Raw genomic sequence first — 21,511 nt, forward strand, 5'->3', positions numbered from 1 at the left:
TGTTTTATAAAACCACGTACCGCTAGCAGCAGTTTAGCCAGACTGTTATGTGCTAGCGGTCTAGTCTGTGTTTTATAAAACCACGTACCGCTAGCAGCAGTTTAGCCACAGACTGTTATGTGCTAGCGGTCTAGTCTGTGTTTTATAAAACCACGCATCGCTAGCAGCAGTTTAGCCACAGACTGTTATGTGCTAGCGGTCTAGTCTGTGTTTTATAAAACCACGTACCGCTAGCAGCAGTTTAGCCAGACTGTTATGTGCTAGCGGTCTAGTCTGTGTTTTATAAATGTGCAATGAGCATAAAAATACTCATTTATAAAAGGAACTGGCAACTCGTTCTCATTCTGAGAAATAACCTTCTTCTTATGCTGGTAGGCAACTTGATTTCAACATCTGAACTAGGCCTGACCCCATTTAGTCGACTGGTCCATTGTTTGGTCGACTGAGATTTCTTTAGTCGATCGGTCAAATGTCTTATTTTTTTTTCCCTCCATGGTGCACAAGACACCCGTCTGATTGGCTCCCCGTCTCAGTGGACCGATCCATTGCGGAGATCACGGGGATGGCACAGTCCATCACTCTAAGACATGTGACACTGAAATTGTATGTTGGTTACATGATGTAAAAAATAATGGTGCAACACTAATAACTCTTAATATTTATTTTATAGCAAATGCGCTATCTCCCGCGGTTCTGAGACATAATCATCAGTGCGCCCGTAGAATTGGCGCCTTTCCCTACGTAGCTATGTAGCATAATAGCAAGGTTAAGCAGCATATTGGTGTTGAGAACAACGTGGTGGAGGCAGCAGCACAGACGAGGAAACGGCCCTTAAGACTATTTGTCTAAGAAAAGTGAGGAGAGAGGAAACCCCAACTTAATCAGGGCTATAATCAATAACCTGACTGTTAAATGGACCTGGCTTTTATACAGCATCCATATATATATCTACAGAAATAAGACAGATCCTGTTTCCTGTTTGAGTGTTTGTTTAATAGCCTACTGATTCAGTGAGCACCAAGCCTCATGCAACAGCAAAATGCTGGATAAAGCAATTTAACACGGTGGCTTCTTCAAGGCTGTTACTTCCATCTCTTCCCTCCTACTACTATAACACGGTGGCTTCTTCATGGCTGTTACTTCCATCTCTTCCCTCCTACTACTATAACACGGTGGCTTCTTCAAGGCTGTTACTTCCATCTCTTCCCTCCTACTACTATAACACGGTGGCTTCTTCATGGCTGTTACTTCCATCTCTTCCCTCCTACTACTATAACACGGTGGCTTCTTCATGGCTGTTACTTCCATCTCTTCCCTCCTACTACTATAACACGGTGGCTTCTTCAAGGCTGTTACTTCCATCTCTTCCCTCCTACTACTATAACACGGTGGCTTCTTCAAGGCTGTTACTTCCATCTCTTCCCTCCTACTACTATAACACGGTGGCTTCTTCAAGGCTGTTACTTCCATCTCTTCCCTCCTACTACTATAACACGGTGGCTTCTTCAAGGCTGTTACTTCCATCTCTTCCCTCCTACTACTATAACACGGTGGCTTCTTCAAGGCTGTTACTTCCATCTCTTCCCTCCTACTACTATAACACGGTGGCTTCTTCAAGGCTGTTACTTCCATCTCTTCCCTCCTACTACTATAACACGGTGGCTTCTTCATGGCTGTTACTTCCATCTCTTCCTCCTACTACTATAACACGGTGGCTTCTTCAAGGCTGTTACTTCCATCTCTTCCCTCCTACTACTATAACACGGTGGCTTCTTCAAGGCTGTTACTTCCATCTCTTCCCTCCTACTACTATAACACGGTGGCTTCTTCATGGCTGTTACTTCCATCTCTTCCCTCCTACTACTATAACACGGTGGCTTCTTCAAGGCTGTTACTTCCATCTCTTCCCTCCTACTACTATAACACGGTGGCTTCTTCATGGCTGTTACTTCCATCTCTTCCTCCTACTACTATAACACGGTGGCTTCTTCATGGCTGTTACTTCCATCTCTTCCCTCCTACTACTATAACACGGTGGCTTCTTCAAGGCTGTTACTTCCATCTCTTCCCTCCTACTACTATAACACAGTGGCTTCTTCATGGCTGTTACTTCCATCTCTTCCCTCCTACTACTATAACACGGTGGCTTCTTCAAGGCTGTTACTTCCATCTCTTCCCTCCTACTCCTCTATAGATTGACGGCTCTACTCTGAGGATTATGTATGTTACTAACTGCTCTCCTCCCTCCCTCCTCCCTCTCTCCTTCCACCTCCCCTCCCCTCCCCTCCCCTCCCTCCCTCCCTCCCTCCCTCCCTCCCTCCCTCCCTCCCTCCCTCCCTCCCTCCCCCTCCCTCCCCTCCCTCCCTCCCTCCCTCCTCCCTCCCTCCCTCCCTCCCTCCCTCCCTCCTCCCTCCCTCCCTCCCTCCCTCCCTCCCTCCCTCCCTCCCTCCCTCTCCCTCCCTCCCTCCCTCCCCTCCTCCCTCCCTCCCTCCCCTCTCCCTCCTCCCCTCCTCCCTCCCATCTCTCCTCCCTCCCTCCTCTCCCTCCCTTCTCCCTCCCTCCCTCCCCCTCCCCTCCCTCCCTACCCTCCTCCCTCCCTACCCCTCCCCCTCCCCTCCCTCCCTCCCTCCCCTCTCCCCCTCTCCTCCCTACCCCCCTCCCTCCCTCCCTCCCCTCCCTCCCCTCCCTCCCTCCCCTCCTCCCTCTCCCTCCCCTCCCCTCCCTCCTCTCCAGATGGACGGTTCTACTCTGAGGACTCTCTGTATGCAACACGGTCCTCTGATTACATTCCACCTCAACCTGCCACACGGCAATGCTGTCGTCTGCTACAGCTCCAAGGACGAGGCAGCCAGGGCACAGAAGAGTCTGCACATGTAAGATACACACGGGGACACACCACAGACAATTATACACACACACACGGACACACACCACAGACAATTATACACACGGACACACACCACAGACAATTATACACACGGACACACACCACAGACAATTATACACACGGACACACACCACAGACAATTATACACACGGACACACACCACAGACAATTATACACACGGACACACACCACAGACAATTATACACACGGACACACACCACAGACAATTATACACACGGACACACACCACAGACAATTATACACACGGATACACACCACAGAGAATTATACACACACACACACGCAACTCTCTCTTCATCCTCCTCTCTCTCTCTCCTCCTCTCTCTCTCCTCCTCTCCCTCTTCATCCTCCTCCTCTCCCTCTCTCTCCCCAGGTGCATACTAGGGAACACTACTATCCTGGCTGAGTTTGCCAGCGAGGAGGAAATCAACCGTTTCTTTGCACAAGGTCAGTCATTGGCCGCTGTCTCCCCGGGCTGGCAGGTCATTGGCTCCTCTCAGAGCCGAATGGGCGGAGCCTTGGAGGGGTCCCACCCCTTCCCCAGCCGCGCCCCCGAGCCCAGTCAATGGCACGTCGGCGACCTCCACGGCTCTTCCCTTTGGGGCGGGCCGAACTATTCCACTAGCCTATGGGGGAGCGCCAGCGAGGGCGGGAGGATCAGCAGCCCTTCTCCAATCAGCTCCTTCCTCCCTGTGGATCACCTGACAGGGGGCGGGGACTCCATGTGAAGCCGGCCTCAGTTAAGCGTCAGTCCAAAACGCTGTGTAGCGTGGCGACGGACGGAATAGTCTAGAATAGGTTATCGCCACAGTCTCAAACACAAAGAAAAAAAAACACAAACAGAAAAAGACCAAAAACAGACTTAGGTAAAAAAAACACAAATGGCACTAGTTGGTCTCCTTCTCACTTACATATATACAGGGAGGGGGGTCATCACCCTGGGGGGGAAAAAATACGTTACGTTTTTTTCTCTGCACATATATCTCCACTTTGTTTGTTTTTTTTTAGCCCCAAAAAAAAAACATATCAGTTGGTATACTTGAATCATGCAGGCCAATTCTATAATGTGAACGAAAGGATGACGGATGCTTCTTCCAGGTAGTGCTCTTCTGATGACGAAAGGAAAAAAAAGCTTCAACGGAAGCTCATTTCTGTCTGTTCATCCCATGTTCTTTATTGGATTCAATCATTTCTATTTTTATTTGTATTATTTGCATTTGTTTGTTTTCGGCGTATATTTTTTTTGGAGCTTTTTGAACTTTTGCACTGAATGGTTTTTTTTCTCAGTATATAATCTGCAATATAGAGGGAGCTGCCAGATCCAGTGTAGCCGTTTACTCAAGGACGTTCTTACGGTGTGAGTGTGTGTGTGTGTGTGTGTGTGTGTGTGTGTGTGTGTGTGTGTGTGTGTGTGCGTGCGCGCTCTCCTCTCTGCCTTGGCACAAATACCTTCCGGTGGTATTGTGGAGAACCAGATCAACATTACAGAAATGCTGATTTTAGGATTATTTGATGATATTAAAGTATTGCACCAATGTTGTGTTTTAAAACTAAAGAACGTGAGCTCTGCAGTGCAAAGGATTGTAGCCACCAGCAGCTGTGACTAGTGGGGGGGGGGAACAGCACTTTGACAACAGAGGCAGAACATGTTGTTAGAGGAATTCCTATTGTTTCGATGTGGTGATTGGTGCCAGCCTTCGGTTGTTATGGGGACGGCCTCTGGTTGTTATGGGGACGGCCTCTGGTTGTTATGGGGACGGCCTCTGGTTGTTATGGGGACGGCCTCTGGTTGTTATGGGGACGGCCTCTGGTTGTTATGGGGACGGCCTCTGATTGTTATGGGGACGGCCTCTGGTTGTTATGGGGACGGCCTCTGGTTGTTATGGAGACGGCCTCTGGTTGTTATGGAGACGGCCTCTTGTTTACAGGCCTTGGGAGGGCGGTCATCTTCCTTCATTTTAAAAACGAAATGAAATAAACTATTAAATACATTTAAAAAAAAATATTAAAATGAAAAAATCGCTACAAAAAAAATATATAAAAAGTAAGAACAAAAAATAAAAAAGTATACCACAACTCTATAGAGGACGAAGACGATGCTGAAACTCTGGGAACTGGGATCCATGTTCTGACCATGGGTCTGGTGTGGGTCGGTCAGTGTTCCTGGTGTGGGTCGGTCATTGTTCTGACCACGGGTCTGGCGTGGGTCGGTCATTGTTCTGACCACGGGTCTGGTGGTTGGTTAGATCTGTTTGTCTCGCCTGCTTAATAACCAGCAATGGTTCTCAGGAAACGGAGCCAGTTTCCCCCCGTAGAGCCTCTCCTTGTAGGAAACGTACAACTTTTAGCACTGAAACTACTTCTAGCCGTGTGAGTAAAGTTATTTTGTTTTTTTTCTCTCTCTCTGCCAAAATGACCTGCTTTGAGGTGGAGCAGCTCTGCAGTTCACTACACACTGCTGTCCAATATGCTGTCTGTAGAGGAGGGGCTCAGAGGTGGGCTGGAGAATCAGAACACTTCCTCCTCTCCTCCACGCCACTGTCCTCCCAGTGGTCTGGGTGTGTGTGTGTGTGACGTCAGTGGGTGTGTGTGTGTGTGTGTGTGTAACGTCTGTGTGGGTCTGTGTGTGTGACGTCAGTGGGTGTGTGTGTGTGTGACGTCAGTGTGTGTGTGTGTGTGTGTGTGTGTGTGTGTAACGTCTGTGTGGGTCTGTGTGTGTGACGTCAGTGGGTGTGTGTGTGTGTGACGTCAGTGGGTGTGTGTGACGTCAGTGGGTCTGTGTGTGTGTGTGTAACGTCTGTGTGTGTGTGTGTGTGTGATGTCAGTAGGTCTGTGTGTGTGGGACTGAACCATAAAGCTGATCCTGTATCTATGCATACTATAGCCAGCCACAAAGGCCTACAGACGGGCTAGTTCTGTCCATGTCACCACGTCAAAATGTTTTCAAAAATGTCTCCAGAAATTAATAATGTGATGGTGATGATATGACCTTGTTTCAATCTCTCATTGCCACAGATGGTGTTGAAGAAAAAAAAACCTCTGTAAAAAAAAAATATATATATATATATAATAATGTGTTTTTTCTTTGGTTGATAATATTTGAACAGTGCAAAAGTCGTCCACATTTCATTGCCTTGCTTGTACTTGTTTCATAAAAAGAGAAAGATGCAGCAAGTCCAGTGGCTTTCTACCTGTCTTGTTTACAATAGAACATGATTGTAATGGTCACAGTTAGCCTGTGTCTGTCTGAAGCTCCTCTCCAGGGGACTGGCTCAAACGCCACTCTGTCCTCTAGTGCGCCACTGAAGGCCGGAGGCCTCGTACAGGGGGCAGTGTGTAGGGGAGCAGGCAGCCATTTTTTAGAATAGGTCCTGGTGAATCAGGGTGGGGGGGGTGTTTGGCTGCTTCATACCTCTAGATGGCGCTGTCTGCCATCGCTGAAAGGGGGGGACGGGGGGAATGTAACCTATTTGGTGGAAGTAAACAACTCATCTGAATAATTGACATATATTTACCGACTATTTACAATATTGATTGTTTTAGTTATGGTGATGATGCACAATGTGTGAAAGCTTCAACTAGGGAGCGCCGTCAGCATTAGGCAAAGCCATGGACCTTCATTTATTTTACTTTACATTTATTTAGTGTCTTTAAAAAAAAAAAAGCTGTTGTTTCTCTCGAGTAGTTTCTATTTGACTAGTAGAGTTTGCTAGTTGTGTGTGTTTTTTTAAGTTGAGTTCCTTGACTGTATCCGAATGACTTAAAGCATTTTAGAGTACAGACCATTGAGTATTACTCTGCTATGACCTGCTAGTGTTGTGCCAGTATTGAACCATTTTTAGTAACGACCGCTCTACCAAATATAATTCAATCAAAAAAGATTTGTTTATTTCATTCCAGATCTTGCTTATCTCACTTTTTGTTTAACAAAATGTTGCACGAAACATCGGAAGCAGGTTTTTTTTTTTTTTTTTTTTTGGTGTGAATAATAACTTTATTGAGACGCTGAACTGAGGAGTTTTGGATTTGCACTTGGATTATTTAAAGACAGACTGGGGGAAGGACTGACGTAGACCAGGAGGGAGTCTTGTCTGTCTGTCTGTCTCTCCGGATGGGGCTGTAATCTGGCGTTTGGCCCATGGTGTGTCTGTCTGTCTCTCCGGATGGGGCTGTAATCTGGCGTTTGGCCCATGGTGTGTCTGTCTGTCTCTCCGGATGGGGTTGTAATCTGGCGTTTGGCCCATGGTGGGTCTGTCTCTCCGGATGGGGCTGTAATCTGGCGTTTGGCCCATGGTCTGTCTCTCCGGATGGGGCTGTAATCTGGCGTTTGGCCCATGGTGTGTCTGTCTGTCTCTCCGGATGGGGCTGTAATCTGGCGTTTGGCCCATGGTGTGTCTGTCTGTCTCTCCGGATGGGGCTGTAATCTGGCGTTTGGCCCATGCTGTAGAGGGAGTGGTAGTGTTGTGCTCTGACAGGGTGGAACAGGCTGGTAGTGTGGTGGTATGAGGGGTGTCTCGGTGCTGAGCTAACCCCAGCAGAGGGCACTGTCTGTGGGATGAGCTGCCTGCCTGTCAGGGTAGCATGACGCCGCTAGCACGGAGCTAGTTGTTGTTGTCAGAGACCCGCCTCTCAGCCTGACTCAGGAAAGGGTTCTGATTTGGCACTCAGCCTGACTCAGGAAAGGGTTCTGATTTGGCACTCAGCCTGACTCAGGAAAGGGTTCTGATTTGGCTCTCAGCCTGACTCAGGAAAGGGTTCTGATTTGGCTCTCAGCCTGACTCAGGAAAGGGTTCTGATTTGGCTCTCAGCCTGACTCAGGAAAGGGTTCTGATTGGCTCTCAGCCTGACTCAGGAAAGGGTTCTGATTTGGCTCTCAGCCTGACTCAGGAAAGGGTTCTGATTTGGCTCTCAGCCTGACTCAGGAAAGGGTTATGATTTGGCTCTCAGCCTGACTCAGGAAAGGGTTCTGATTTGGCTCTCAGCCTGACTCAGGAAAGGGTTCTGATTTGGCTCTCAGCCTGACTCAGGAAAGGGTTCTGATTTGGCTCTCAGCCTGACTCAGGAAAGGGTTCTGATTTGGCTCTCAGCCTGACTCAGGAAAGGGTTCTGATTTGGCTCTCAGCCTGACTCAGGAAAGGGTTCTGATTCTGATTTGGTTCTTCAAGGCTGTTCAGGGAAAACCTTTCTCTGGGTACAAGTCTCCCCCTTAACACAGATCCAGGATCAGCGCTGCTCCCTACACCCTAACCTTAACCGTTAGGGGAGAAAGGGATCGGTGTCTGACCCAAAAACCCCCTCTGATCAGTTACCGCTGGGTGTTAAGTCTGTCTGTGGAGTGGATATGGACAGACAATGGGGACAGAGCCGTCTGTCTGATTTTGCGTCTGTCCAACCTCGTTCGTCTCCTCTGTTTTGGTGTTTTAGCTTAATCCCAGTGTAGCAGTAAGTCCCTACCCACTGCTACTACTCAGTCACACTGTCATGCCAAATCAAAGAGGAAGGGAGAGAGGGAGGAACGGGTTGGGGAGGGAGGCGTGGTGGTGGTGGTGGAAAAGCCAGTCACACTGTCATGCCAAATCAAAGAGGAAGGGAGAGAGGGAGGAACGGGTTGGGGAGGGAGGCGTGGTGGTGGTGGTGGTGGTGGTGTAAAAGCCAGTCACACTGTCATGCCAAATCAAAGAGGAAGGGAGAGAGGGAGGAACGGGTTGGGGAGGGAGGCGTGGTGGTGGTGGTGGAAAAGCCAGTCACACTGTCATGCCAAATCAAAGAGGAAGGGAGAGAGGGAGGAACGGGTTGGGGAGGGAGGCGTGGTGGTGGAAAAGCTGGACAATGTTTATGCTTGAAATGTCCTATTTTTTTTATTATTATTTTTTTTGCAAAAGGAAGTCCAGGAATTTAAAGAAGAAGAAAGTTCAACCATGAGCAATGTACAATCCCCACAGCTGCCTAGTAGTGTGTCCACCATGGGGACGGGGGGACGGGGCCCTGGCCTGGGGGACGGGGCTCTGGCCTCCTATCTACCCCTGGATCTGTTTTCTCTTGACCTAGTATCCTGTGATCAAAGTCTTCTACCTAAGCCGTGATGTGTATTAAACATGGTTCCTCCCCAACCGGTTAACGATAAGGCTCGAGAAAGAGAGAGAGAGAGAGAGAGAGAGGGGGGTTAGTAGATATTGCTGAACTGGGAGGGATCGGGCCGTCTCTCTCGTTTAGTCATGTACATGAAAAGCTTTAGTCTGTTACCAGCACAGCACAAAGACCTGGGAGTTAGGGGGGGGGGGGGGGTAACGGTTAGGGAGGGTTAGTGGGGGTATGGGGTGCTCAAAGAGACTATGCAATGGTGTTATCCAGCCTTCCATGTCCATCCTGTTGGCTTGTTTTTAAACCTAAAGCCCAGTCCCCGCAGTCAAAGACGTGAGCAGTGTCCCGAACGGCATCCTGTCTCCTCCGTAGTGCACTGCTTCTGGCCAGAGTCTCAATAGACGGTGATGGGTCCTACGTAGGGACTAGGGGGTGCCACGTTCAGGGGTCTCATTATTATTCCTAAAAAAAATAAAAAATAAAAACGTGTGCCATCATTGAAACTTCTCTACCTACTAGCCAACCAACCAGCCACAGGGGGCGATAGCTGGAGCAGGAGGTTAGATTGAAGTCCCTTTTCACTGGTTCCTGTCGGGACACTAAGACAGGACTGGTGGGGAAAAACACAGATTGTACTGCTGGTTTTTATAGAGCGATTTCTATCACTTAGAAATTGTATCATCTAGAAGTCTCAAGCCTTGGAGATATAGTATATTATTCACCTGGACACATAATATGAAACTGTTGAAACAAATGTATAGAAAAAACCAAACCAATATTGATAATAATAATAAAAAACTATTTAAAGTTACCAACTGAAAGGGACAGTGCAGGGAGGTGTTTTGGCGTCGTGTCTTCCTGGCGGGAGGGCCGTGGGTGGTTTCAGGGTCTTTTTTAGTATTATCTTGTCTTCTTGGGGAACCGCACTTTTCTGAAGGACAATCCTTATTTGGTAACACAGAGGCCTGATGTTAAACGTTAACCAAGGTAGAAACTGCCAGTGTCTCCTCCCACTGACATCCATTGTCTCCTCCCATCATCACCATGACGATGATGCTGTTGTTCTGTTGTCATTTGTTTTTATTTCATGATTATTATTTGTTCCTCTGTTTGCTTGGTTGATGTTGTTTATTTTCATATTTTTTTTTTTTTTGGATGATTTTCGTGCTCTTAAGAGAATGTGTACTAAAGGTGTAGAGTTGTTAGGTGGGTGGACAGTCTCCAGGACTGAGACCAACCGACCGAACAACCCAACCAAGCGCTAGACAGATTGATAAACTGTTTGTAACCTTCTGGCCGTAGTGTCGGAACACAAAGCTGTATAACTTGGGTACAACCCTCAATAAAAGACTAACCGTGATTTAACCGATGTTTGTTGTTGTCTGTTCATTTCTCTGGCCAGCTACGTGTAAATCAAGCCCTACACACTCGTTGGGATTTGAGAGGTGTAAGCCAACACGGTAGGGGCGGCAGGTAGCTTAGTGGTTAAGAGCGTTGTGCCAGTAACTGAAAGGTTGCTGGTTCGAATCCCCGAGCCCCGACTACGTGAAGAAGAAGAAAAAATCTGTCGATGTGCCCTTGAGCAATGCACTTAACCCTAATTGCTCCTGTAAGTCCCTCTGGATAACAGCATCTGCTAAATGACTAAAATGTGATGTAAAATGGTGGAACTTCCACCTAGCTAATTACCATGTTGATTACACCTGACAAATCCTCTCATATCTCCCAATTTGTAAGTCGCTCTGGATATGACGTAAATGTAAATATCTCCATAGGGAGTAGGACAGGATCACCTGATAAATTATCTGATCTCCACAAGTGAGTAGGGCAGCGGTGGGAAAACCATTCAAGGTAAGAAAATCGGGACTGGCTTCCGTTGAATTTTTCGAAATCGCCCTGGCATAGGGTCTAGGGGTCCAGTTGTTCATAAAGGTCCAATACAGCCTTTAAAAAAAAAATCGTAACATCAAATCATTTCTGGATAAATTAAAGTACCTTACTGACCACGTTTCCATCCACAGTTTTTATGCGCGTAAAGTCATACCGAATAAAAAAATAAAATAATACTAATCACAACAGCAGTGATGGAAACAGGAAGTTTCGGTACAATTTTATAAACGCCGACAGATCATTTGTTCGTTCGGCATGGTGGGATATGTTTTGTCTAAACATAACCGTGATAAAAGGCAGTGTTCTAACCTTTAATTTCTAAGTAAACTTTGGAGTCACGAGATTATATGGTGTGTGTTTTTTTCCACTACGACTCGTTGGGAAAGCATGCAGTTTATTGGGCTACAGATGAAATAAGTTATGAACTTCACAGGGTAGTGAAAGTGCCACGGTGATGAGCTTGATGCTCCTTTCCAATAACTATTGAGGGTCGTATTCTGGTGACATGATCGAGGCTTGAAGGGTTTTTGAGCCTTGAGACATGGATTGTGTATGTGTGCCATTCAGAGGGTGAATGGGCAAGACAAAAGATTGAAGTGCCTTTGAACGGGGTATGGTTGTAGGTGCCAGACGCACCGGTTTGTGTCAAGAACTGCAACGCTGCTGGGTTTTTCACGCTCAACAGTTTCCCCTGTGTATCAAGAATGGTCCACCACCCAAAGGACATCCAGCCAACTTGACACAACTGTGGGAAGCATTGGAGTCAACATGGGCCAGCATCCCTGTGGAAGGCTTTTGACTCTAGTAGAGTTCATGCCTCGACGAATTGAGGCTGTTATAAGGTCAAAAGTGGGGGGGTGCAACTCAATTTTAGGAAGGTGTTCCTAATGTTAGGTATACTCAGTGTAAATTCAACGAACTAAACGTTAGCTAGCTAATCGTTAACGTTATCTAGCCAAATAAACACCGAATAGAAGCTTGCTACAGAAGATTACCGTTTCAATGTACTCCGCCTTGTTGTACAGTATCTCACACAACTCCATGATTGTAAAAATAAAATAATAATAATGTTGTACAGAAAACGAGTTGATGTAGATTGTGTTGCTCTGCTGTCAACCGCTCCCTTCAGGATCGTGAATGGGTTTTCAGACCATACTAGCAGGGCACTACATCATCGATGGGGGGGAGACTCAATATTAGGAAGGTGTTCTTAAAGATATACTCTTCAGAAATCACTCCAGCATTTCCTGGTTGCTAAAATTCTATTAGTACGCCTAATTTCAGTGTATGTGACAAAAACAAGCAAGTATAGTGTAGAGAATCATTGTACCATCTAAATCCCTGTGAAGTATATTGTCCATAACCCGAAAAAAACTTAAGAACGGGAAGCATAGAAATAGAGCACATAGAACAGATCTACCACTTCTTAGACTTGCGTTCAATGAGAATGACAGATCTATAACTCATATTTCTATGTGAATTTGTTTTTGGGTCACTCAAAAAGTTATATATTGCAGCTTTATCGTAAAACGCAGGAAAATTCATATTTTTTTTTTGCACTGCCCCTTTGAGACATACAGTATTGAGAGCCTCGTTGAGACAGACCCAGGAGTCTTTCCCCCATTCACTAACTGTAAGTCTGCTAAATGACTAAAATGTAAATATTTCTGACCCACCTTTACCCATCCCGTTGGGCTTTAGGGGTGACTGAGGGAACTCCATGAACCTCAAGGTGGCGCTGTACAACAAGAGTCCAACCACAAAGTGATCTTTATTGTTTTTCCATCTCCCCAAGCTCCGGAGAAAACACATTTTCATTAAATACAGCGGAACACACAAGACAAGGCATCTGATGCCACAGAGAGAACAGGAGGAAGAGAAGTGTGATTGGATGGAGGGCAAGACGCTGCCCAGCCCAGCCCAGCCAGTCGGCATCATCAGGACTTCCTGTGAGGAGCAGAAACAGGAAGTTCCACCTCAGTAAACACAGGAACAACAAGCAGGAAGTTCCGCCTCAGTAAACACAGATGCAGGAACATCTTCATTTAATAAACGTGGTTTTTAATGTGATGAAGTAGAAGCTGATTCTATGTTTTAGACCAGTTAATAAAAGGCAGGGATTCAAACGACCCCGGAGGAAACCGCCTGTGCACTGCGGTTGACTGACTACCCCAGAGGAAACCGCCTGTGCACTGCGGTTGACTGACTACCCCGGAGAAAACCGCCTGTGCACTGCGGTTGACTGACTACCCCGGAGAAAACCGCCTGTGCACTGCGGTTGACTGACTACCCCGGAGAAAACCGCCTGTGCACTGCAGTTGATTAACTACCCCAGAGGAAACCGCCTGTGCACTGTTGCAGGTCATTTCTGCTCGAGGCAACATCTGCAGCGTTTACGGCGAACGTGATTTCTGCGAACGTCTGTGGAAACTGCCTTTTTAAAAGTCCATCACTGCGCGCAGGTCACTAAGCTGTGTTGGATTGATTTCCGTCTGAAACGGTAATGACACGGGGAGGCTAACTGATTTATGTATATACACTAGAGAAGGGGTTCCCTAACTGTTTCACTCAGGCCCCCCCCCTTCCAGCAGGGGGAACATCCCCCCTAAGCCAGGTCTATTTTTTTACATTTTAGTCATTTAGCAGACGCTCTTATCCAGAGCGACTTACAGTTAGTGCATTTTTTTTTTTTTTTTCATACCCCCTGTGGGAAACGAACCCACAACCCAGGCGTTGCAAACGCCATGCTCTATCAACTGAGCTACATCCCTATTTCTATGGGCCACAAGCACTGTTCATGACAAACTGTTCACACCCCTCTTTGTTGGCGGAGAGAAAATGTTTCCGGTTTAAAAGATCATTTTCTTGTAATCCTATATACACGTTTTGTCACGTCTGAGATGGTGTATTCACGTGATTTGACCCGAACATTTACAGCAAAACCTATGGGCTACAAAAACCTAAGCCAAAGAAATGTTAGCTGACACGGGCAAGTTGATCTGGACACTCAGGAGTAAGTTGAAAGCCTGACTGAGGCCCGCACCTCCCTACCTCCCCCTCTAGGGGGCGTGCCACAGAGTTTTGGGAACTACTGCAGTAATAATAATAATAATATGCCATTTAGCAGACGCTTTTATCCAAAGCGACTTACAGTCATGCGTGCATACATTTTTGTGTATGGGTGGTCCCGGGGATCGAACCCACTACCTTGGCGTTACAAGCGCCATGCTCTACCAGCTGAGCTACAGACTGATAGGGGGCGCTGTGTTGAAGCCACCGCGTCTACATCTTGGCTCTCCCCCACATCGTAAAAAAAAAACACGTTGGAAGTTATAGAAATGCATTTACTGTAATGTCTTACATTTTAATTGTATTACAGACGCCTTAATGCATTACTTTTAAATTCTACTATGTGCGCTAAACAAATGAACAAAATATTTTCCTTAAAGTATATATATATTTTTTGAAAGTACTAATGTTACTGTCCTCGCTACAAAAAAAACAAAACAAAAAAACATCTTTAAATGCAGAAATACAAAACATTTCAAATGAAATACTGTAGAATTCCATTCATTCCTACGGAGGACTGCTTCTACTGAGGAGTGGCAATATGGCCGACCGGCTGGCTTCAAAGTGTCTTCATGGTCAAAACATAGCATCAGCAATTCAGGATATATATACACGTCATTGGAGACTAATGACATGGTTCTGATGAAGGCCGAAACACAAAGCTTTTAATAGTTGTTTAAATAAAATAATGTTTTTATTTTATGGTGAGCGAGTGTTACACTTCTCCCTTTTCAACGACAGGGGAAAAGGCAGAGTGGACACTCACTCTGAGTGCGCTAGTAATCCTAGCTTGGTTCTATTCATACACGTCCTTCTTGTCGGCGATGTACTGGACGATATCCTGAGGAGACATCAGCTTCTCTGCCTCCGCGTCTGGGATCTCAAACCCTGTAGCAGGAACACACACACACACACACACACACACGTTAACACACACACACACACACACACACGTTAACCCAGCGGTATTAACCAATAGTTGTATATAGGCTGTAGGTAGGAAGTGGAAAAGGGGATAGTTCATCCAGAAATCTAAGTTCATGTCATGGAAACAGAACGACTAGTCTAGAATGGACATTTCTATTATAATCAACTGGTGGACCAGCAGGGAGACAGACAGGGAGAGACAGACCAACAGGGAGAGACAGACCAACAGACAGACAGGGAGAGACAGACCAACAGACAGACAGGGAGAGACAGACCAACAGGGAGAGACAGACCAACAGACAGACAGGGAGAGACAGACCAACAGGGAGAGACAGACCAACAGACAGACAGGGAGAGACAGACCAACAGACAGACAGGGAGAGACAGACCAACAGACAGACAGGGAGAGACAGACCAACAGACAGACAGGGAGAGACAGACCAACAGACAGACAGGGAGAGACAGACAGACAGGGAGAGACAGACCAACAGACAGACAGGGAGAGACAGACAGACCAACGGACAGACAGGGAGAGACAGACCAACAGACAGACAGGGAGAGACAGACCAACAGACAGACAGGGAGAGACAGACAGACAGGGAGAGACAGACCAACAGACAGACAGGGAGAGACAGACAGACCAACGGACAGACAGGGAGAGACAGACCAACAGACAGACAGGGAGAGACAGACAGACCAACAGACAGACAGACAGGGAGAGACAGACCAACAGACAGACAGGGAGAGACAGACAGACCAACGGACAGACAGGGAGAGACAGACCAACAGACAGACAGGGAGAGACAGACAGACCAACAGACAGACAGACAGGGAGAGACAGACCAACAGACAGACAGGGAGAGACAGACCAACAGACAGACAGGGAGAGACAGACCAACAGACAGACAGGGAGAGACAGACCGACAGACAGACAGGGAGAGACAGACAGACAGACAGACAGGGAGAGACAGACCAACAGACAGACAGGGAGAGACAGACCAACAGACAGACAGGGAGAGACAGACCAACAGACAGACAGGGAGAGACAGACCAACAGACAGACAGGGAGAGACAGACCAACAGACAGACAGGGAGAGACAGACCAACAGGGAGAGACAGACCAACAGACAGACAGGAGAGACAGACCAACAGACAGACAGGGAGAGACAGACCAACAGGGAGAGACAGACCAACAGACAGACAGGGAGAGACAGACCAACAGGGAGAGACAGACCAACAGACAGACAGGGAGAGACAGACCAACAGACAGACAGGGAGAGACAGACCAACAGACAGACAGGGAGAGACAGACCAACAGACAGACAGGGAGAGACAGACCAACAGACAGACAGGGAGAGACAGACAGACAGGGAGAGACAGACCAACAGACAGACAGGGAGAGACAGACAGACCAACGGACAGACAGGGAGAGACAGACCAACAGACAGACAGGGAGAGACAGACCAACAGACAGACAGGGAGAGACAGACAGACAGGGAGAGACAGACCAACAGACAGACAGGGAGAGACAGACAGACCAACAGACAGACAGGGAGAGACAGACCAACAGACAGACAGGGAGAGACAGACCAACAGACAGACAGGGAGAGACAGACCAACAGACAGACAGGGAGAGACAGACCAACGGACAGACAGGGAGAGACAGACCAACAGACAGACAGGGGAGAGACAGACCAGACAGACAGACAGGGAGAGACAGACCAACAGACAGACAGGGAGAGACAGACCAACAGACAGACAGGGAGAGACAGACCAACAGACAGACAGGGAGAGACAGACCAACAGACAGACAGGGAGAGACAGACCAACAGACAGACAGGGAGAGACAGACCAACAGACAGACAGGGAGAGACAGACCAACAGACAGACAGGGAGAGACAGACCAACAGACAGACAGGGAGAGACAGACCAGCACAGGGAGAGACAGACCAGACAGACAGACAGGGAGAGACAGACCAACAGACAGACAGGGAGAGACAGACCGACAGGGAGAGACAGACCGACAGACAGACAGACAACAGGGAGAGACAGACCAACAGACAGACAGACCAACAGGGAGAGACAGACCAACAGACAGACAGACCAACAGGGAGAGACAGACCAACAGACAGACAGGGAGAGACAGACAGACCAGACAGACAGACAGGGAGAGACAGACAGACCAACAGACAGACAGGGAGAGACAGACCGACAGACAGACAGGGAGAGACAGACCAACAGACAGACAGGGAGAGACAGACCAACAGACAGACAGGGAGAGACAGACCAACAGACAGACAGGGAGAGACAGACCGACAGGGAGAGACAGACCGACAGGGAGAGACAGACAGACCGACAGACAGACAGGGAGAGACAGACCAACAGACAGACAGGGAGAGACAGACCAAAGACACAGGGAGAGACAGACCGACAGGGGAGAGACAGACAGACCGACAGACAGACAGGGGAGACAGACCAACAGACCGACAGGGAGAGACAGACAGACCAACAGACAGACAGACAGGGAGAGACAGACAGACCAACAGACAGACAGACAGGGAGAGACAGACCAACAGACAGACAGGGAGAGACAGACCAACAGACAGACAGGGAGAGACAGACCAACAGACAGACAGGGAGAGACAGACCAACAGACAGACAGGGAGAGACAGACCAACAGACAGACAGGGAGAGACAGACCAACAGACAGACAGGGAGAGACAGACCAACAGACAGACAGGGAGAGACAGACCAACAGACAGACAGGGAGAGACAGACCAACAGACAGACAGGGAGAGACAGACAGACCAACAGACAGACAGGGAGAGACAGACAGACAGACAGGGAGAGACAGACCAACAGACAGACAGGGAGAGACAGACCAACAGACAGACAGGGAGAGACAGACCAACAGACAGACAGGGAGAGAGAAAGATGGACAGACAAAACCCCAGGGAGACTCACCAAACTCATCCTCCATGGCCATGATGATCTCCACCTGGTCCAAGCTGTCTAACCCCAGGTCCTTCAGGAAGTGGGACGACGTCACCAGCTGAGGATAGAGGCAGGTGGTACATATAGATTACACACACACACCCAGGGGGCTGGTTGATGGATCAGAGGAGGTTGGAACACACACAGGGGGCTGGTTGATGGATCAGAGGAGGTTGGAACACACACAGGGGGCTGGTTGATGGATCAGAGGAGGTTGGAACACACACAGGGGGCTGGTTGATGGATCAGAGGAGGTTGGAACACACACAGGGGGCTGGTTGATGGATCAGAGGAGGTTGGAACACACACAGGGGGCTGGTTGATGGATCAGAGGAGGTTGGAACACACACAGGGGGCTGGTTGATGGATCAGAGGAGGTTAGAACACACACAGGGGGCTGGTTGATGGATCAGAGGAGGTTAGAACACACACAGGGGGCTGGTTGATAGATCAGAGGAGGTTGGAACACACACAGGGGGCTGGTTGATGGATCAGAGGAGGTTAGAACACACACAGGGGGCTGGTTGATGGATCAGAGGAGGTTAGAACACACACAGGGGGCTGGTTGATGGATCAGAGGAGGTTGGGTTTGTCTATGGAGATTGCATGGCTGTGTGCTCGATTTTAGACACCTGTCAGCAACGGGTGTGGCTGAAATAGCCGAATCCACTAATTTGAAGGGGGTGTCCACATACTTTTGTATTTATACAACGGGTGGGTCTAATCCTGAAAGCTGATTGGTTAAAAGCGCATTCCGGCCGACGTCTATTCCACATGTTGCCGCCGGCTAAATCTATGACGTTAAAATGCCTATTTACTCTGTTCCATCTTGTAGTGGGTTCGATTCCCCGGGACCACCCATACACAAAAAATTTATGCACGCATGACTGTAAGTCGCTTTGGATAAAAGTGTCTGCTAAATGGCTATATTATTATTATTATCTGACTGCACAATCCACTGTCTCGTCAGCCCAGCCAGGCAATTTATAAACTTGATCTCCACTATAAAAAGCATCTAGACATTATCTCACATTTCTTTTAGACTAACGTTTAGTTTTAAACAACAGAGATTTGTATAAACCTTGCTGTCTGTCTCTCCGACATTTGCAACGTTGTTACAATATTCAAATTCCATCTCCAGCTGTCCCATAGTAATGAACGTGTCGGGAGTCGTGGACGAGACAGAAAGGGGAGGCAGAGTTTCTCAGCCAGTCGAAATCATGAATCAGCGGGCATCATTTTTATGGGATATATACAAAGAAATGTCAATTGAAAAAAGGTCAAACGAAACGATGTGCAGCTAGTTTGCAGTCTTTCCAGCTTCAGTTTGAAGTGATTGTGTCAGCTGTGTTGTTGGCTAGCTCCTCTGAACAACAGTGTCCTGACCAGCGAGCACATTTTCTACGCCAGGGTGAAATCGCGCCTCATTAGCTCATTGTTATGGATTTATCTAAATAAATGTCACTAGAAAACAGCTTAAACAAACACAGCTACTTTGCTGTTATTCTGGCTGCACTTTTTGACGTGACTAAGTTAACCGTAGTTGGCTAGCTAGCAAGCAAGGGATAAGAACGTTGCCAGCCAGTATGGCAATGGAACATTTAGAACGACTGCGCATAGATACAGAACAAAAATACTGAACGACTGGGTCGCGTCCAACAGAACAAAATACTGAACGACTGGGTCGCGTAGATAAGAACAAAAAGACTGAACGACTGGGTCGCTTCCATAGATACAGAACAAAAAGACTGAACGACTGGGTCGTGTCTCTGGCAACCGAACCGATAGCACGAACGACCAGCCGGCTTGGGTAGCAACCCTAGATTTGTGTCGGGACTATATCTTGTGGAAGAATGAAATAGTATGAATAAATTAATCAAAATAAAGTTTTTTTTGATGAAAATATGTCAATCATTATTATTTGAATATGTCGGTAACCTGATGTATAAAGGCGATAATGTCCTCTCAAAAGGCATCTCTTCTCGGGGAATTATCACTTAAATATAATATACTTCATGAAAACATGCCCAGGTGCTTTTGGGCCTCAAAGGAGACTTGCTGTCCAGCTGCCTCAGATAAGGAGCGTTGATGTTGTCTGAAAAGGCAAACTGATCCTAGATATCTGGGGTGTAATTCACTAGACACCAAACGGAACCGTGCTGTAGCGGATGGAACGAAACAGAGGGAATTTGTCCAATAGAAACTCTTTGTTTTCATTGGAAAACTCAACTGTTTGGACTAATGATCACACCCCCCCTCGGTATTCCTACTCTCAAACGAGCCTCGGTCTGTCCTTACCTTCTCTGGGTTGATCTTGTCGTAGAGCTTGAGGACGTACATGACGCGCTCTTTAATGGTCTCAATGGTGAGGGGGGGCAGGTCTCCATACTGTCTGCACAACAACCCCACTGAGCTAGAGATCTAGAGAGACAAGAAGAAGAAAGCGAGAAAGGAGGAAACAGGGATGGGTTTAGAGGTCATTCGCTTGTCGATGCCAGCTTGACTGACAACACTTCAGCATAATGCATCAAGCAGTGAAGTTCAAGCCTAGAGGTAATAGCTAGCTAGCTAACTAATGTTACAGATGTCCACCGCATTGTATGTAGTGCAGTGGTGTTGCACAAGCCAAGCGTGTATCGTCCAGTCACACAACCCCAGGCATTGATAATAGCTAAGAGCTACACATTTGCTTTGGTTTAAATTAGTCAATCGACTCATCTAGCTAGTACACACTTGATAACGTACTAGCTAGCTAGTACGCTAGGTTAACAGTACAGTACTTGACTGTACCACAGATGAATAGTTGAACATAAAAGTATCTTTGATTGTACTCAACTAGCTAGCCGAGTATCTAAACGATTACAGGTCAATTAGCGCAGCTAGCTGTTAACTTGCTAGGCTAACGCGTGAGACACAGTCGGTTGTTTTGTAATGTAATATCTCCAACTAGGCACTTTTCAGAGACAGTTTCGTTGAATTAGCAATTGACCCAGTTGTAAGACCTTGGCCGTGCACAGTGACAGGCAGCTAGCCACTAGCTAGCTATCACTAGTTAACCGATTTTGTTGGAAAGGCACTGGTAGGTCAATGTGCAAAACCAGTACTGCTAGGCCACAGCAGCAGCGACCCGAGTGGGTTCAATGTTATTCAAAGACTGACCCGGGTTTGTTCGATCCACCGTGTCCGCTGACTGCTGCCAATGGAGGAGAATGACCGGGGGTTGGACAGGACCGGGGCGGCGGCGGCTCTCACTGCAACGTTCCCCGACGAGAGCCTCGCAGAAGGCCGGGCGAGCTGGCGGACACACTGCGCTAGGACACGGGACGCCATGATTGAGAAGATACCGATCAATCCCAGGGTGCAAAGCAAACACGTCTGGGAGAAAAGGAGGTCAAATGTGAGGGTGCGCACTGGTTATTATGAAATAGCGCCGATATTTAATATTGTTGTGTTTTTTCTGTATTCACTATAACGTCAGTATAATGCTTTCCTGTATGTTTTCTTATTTAATTAAATTGGAATGATGTACATTTTTTGGACTTTGGTTGAATTTTGTCGAATCGGGTAGCCCGATCTAGGCACTACATTCTATGCGTAGACATGACTAATCACCCGAACAAAAATAAAACATTTTAATCACCC

The 21,511-nt window shown here is 47.5% G+C and overlaps 2 protein-coding genes across 2 annotated transcripts in view; one reads left to right on the forward strand and one right to left on the reverse strand.

Annotated features, from left to right (window-relative positions):
* Positions 1-5,213, forward strand: part of LOC121540125 (trinucleotide repeat-containing gene 6A protein) — a 70,248-nt gene extending 65,035 nt beyond the window's left edge. Inside the window, exons 19-20 of the mRNA XM_045207651.1 lie at positions 2,734-2,873; positions 3,282-5,213. Coding sequence (XP_045063586.1) covers positions 2,734-2,873; positions 3,282-3,636 — 495 coding nt within the window. The 3' untranslated portion in view covers positions 3,637-5,213. The remainder of the gene's footprint in view (positions 1-2,733; positions 2,874-3,281) is intronic.
* Positions 5,214-12,631: 7,418 nt separating this feature from the next.
* On the reverse strand, positions 12,632-21,248 carry ndufab1b (NADH:ubiquinone oxidoreductase subunit AB1b). Its single transcript, XM_045207922.1, has 5 exons — positions 21,029-21,248; positions 20,168-20,290; positions 17,840-17,927; positions 14,715-14,836; positions 12,632-12,826 (listed from the first exon to the last, which is right to left on the reverse strand). The coding sequence occupies exons 1-4, from the start codon at positions 21,197-21,199 to the stop codon at positions 14,745-14,747; spliced, it is 474 nt and encodes a 157-aa protein (XP_045063857.1). The 5' UTR covers positions 21,200-21,248; the 3' UTR covers positions 12,632-12,826; positions 14,715-14,744.
* Between the last annotated feature and the right edge of the window lie 263 nt (positions 21,249-21,511).

The sequence above is a fragment of the Coregonus clupeaformis genome, chromosome 26, assembly GCF_020615455.1.
Source record: "Coregonus clupeaformis isolate EN_2021a chromosome 26, ASM2061545v1, whole genome shotgun sequence".
Classification (NCBI taxonomy): domain Eukaryota; kingdom Metazoa; phylum Chordata; class Actinopteri; order Salmoniformes; family Salmonidae; genus Coregonus; species Coregonus clupeaformis.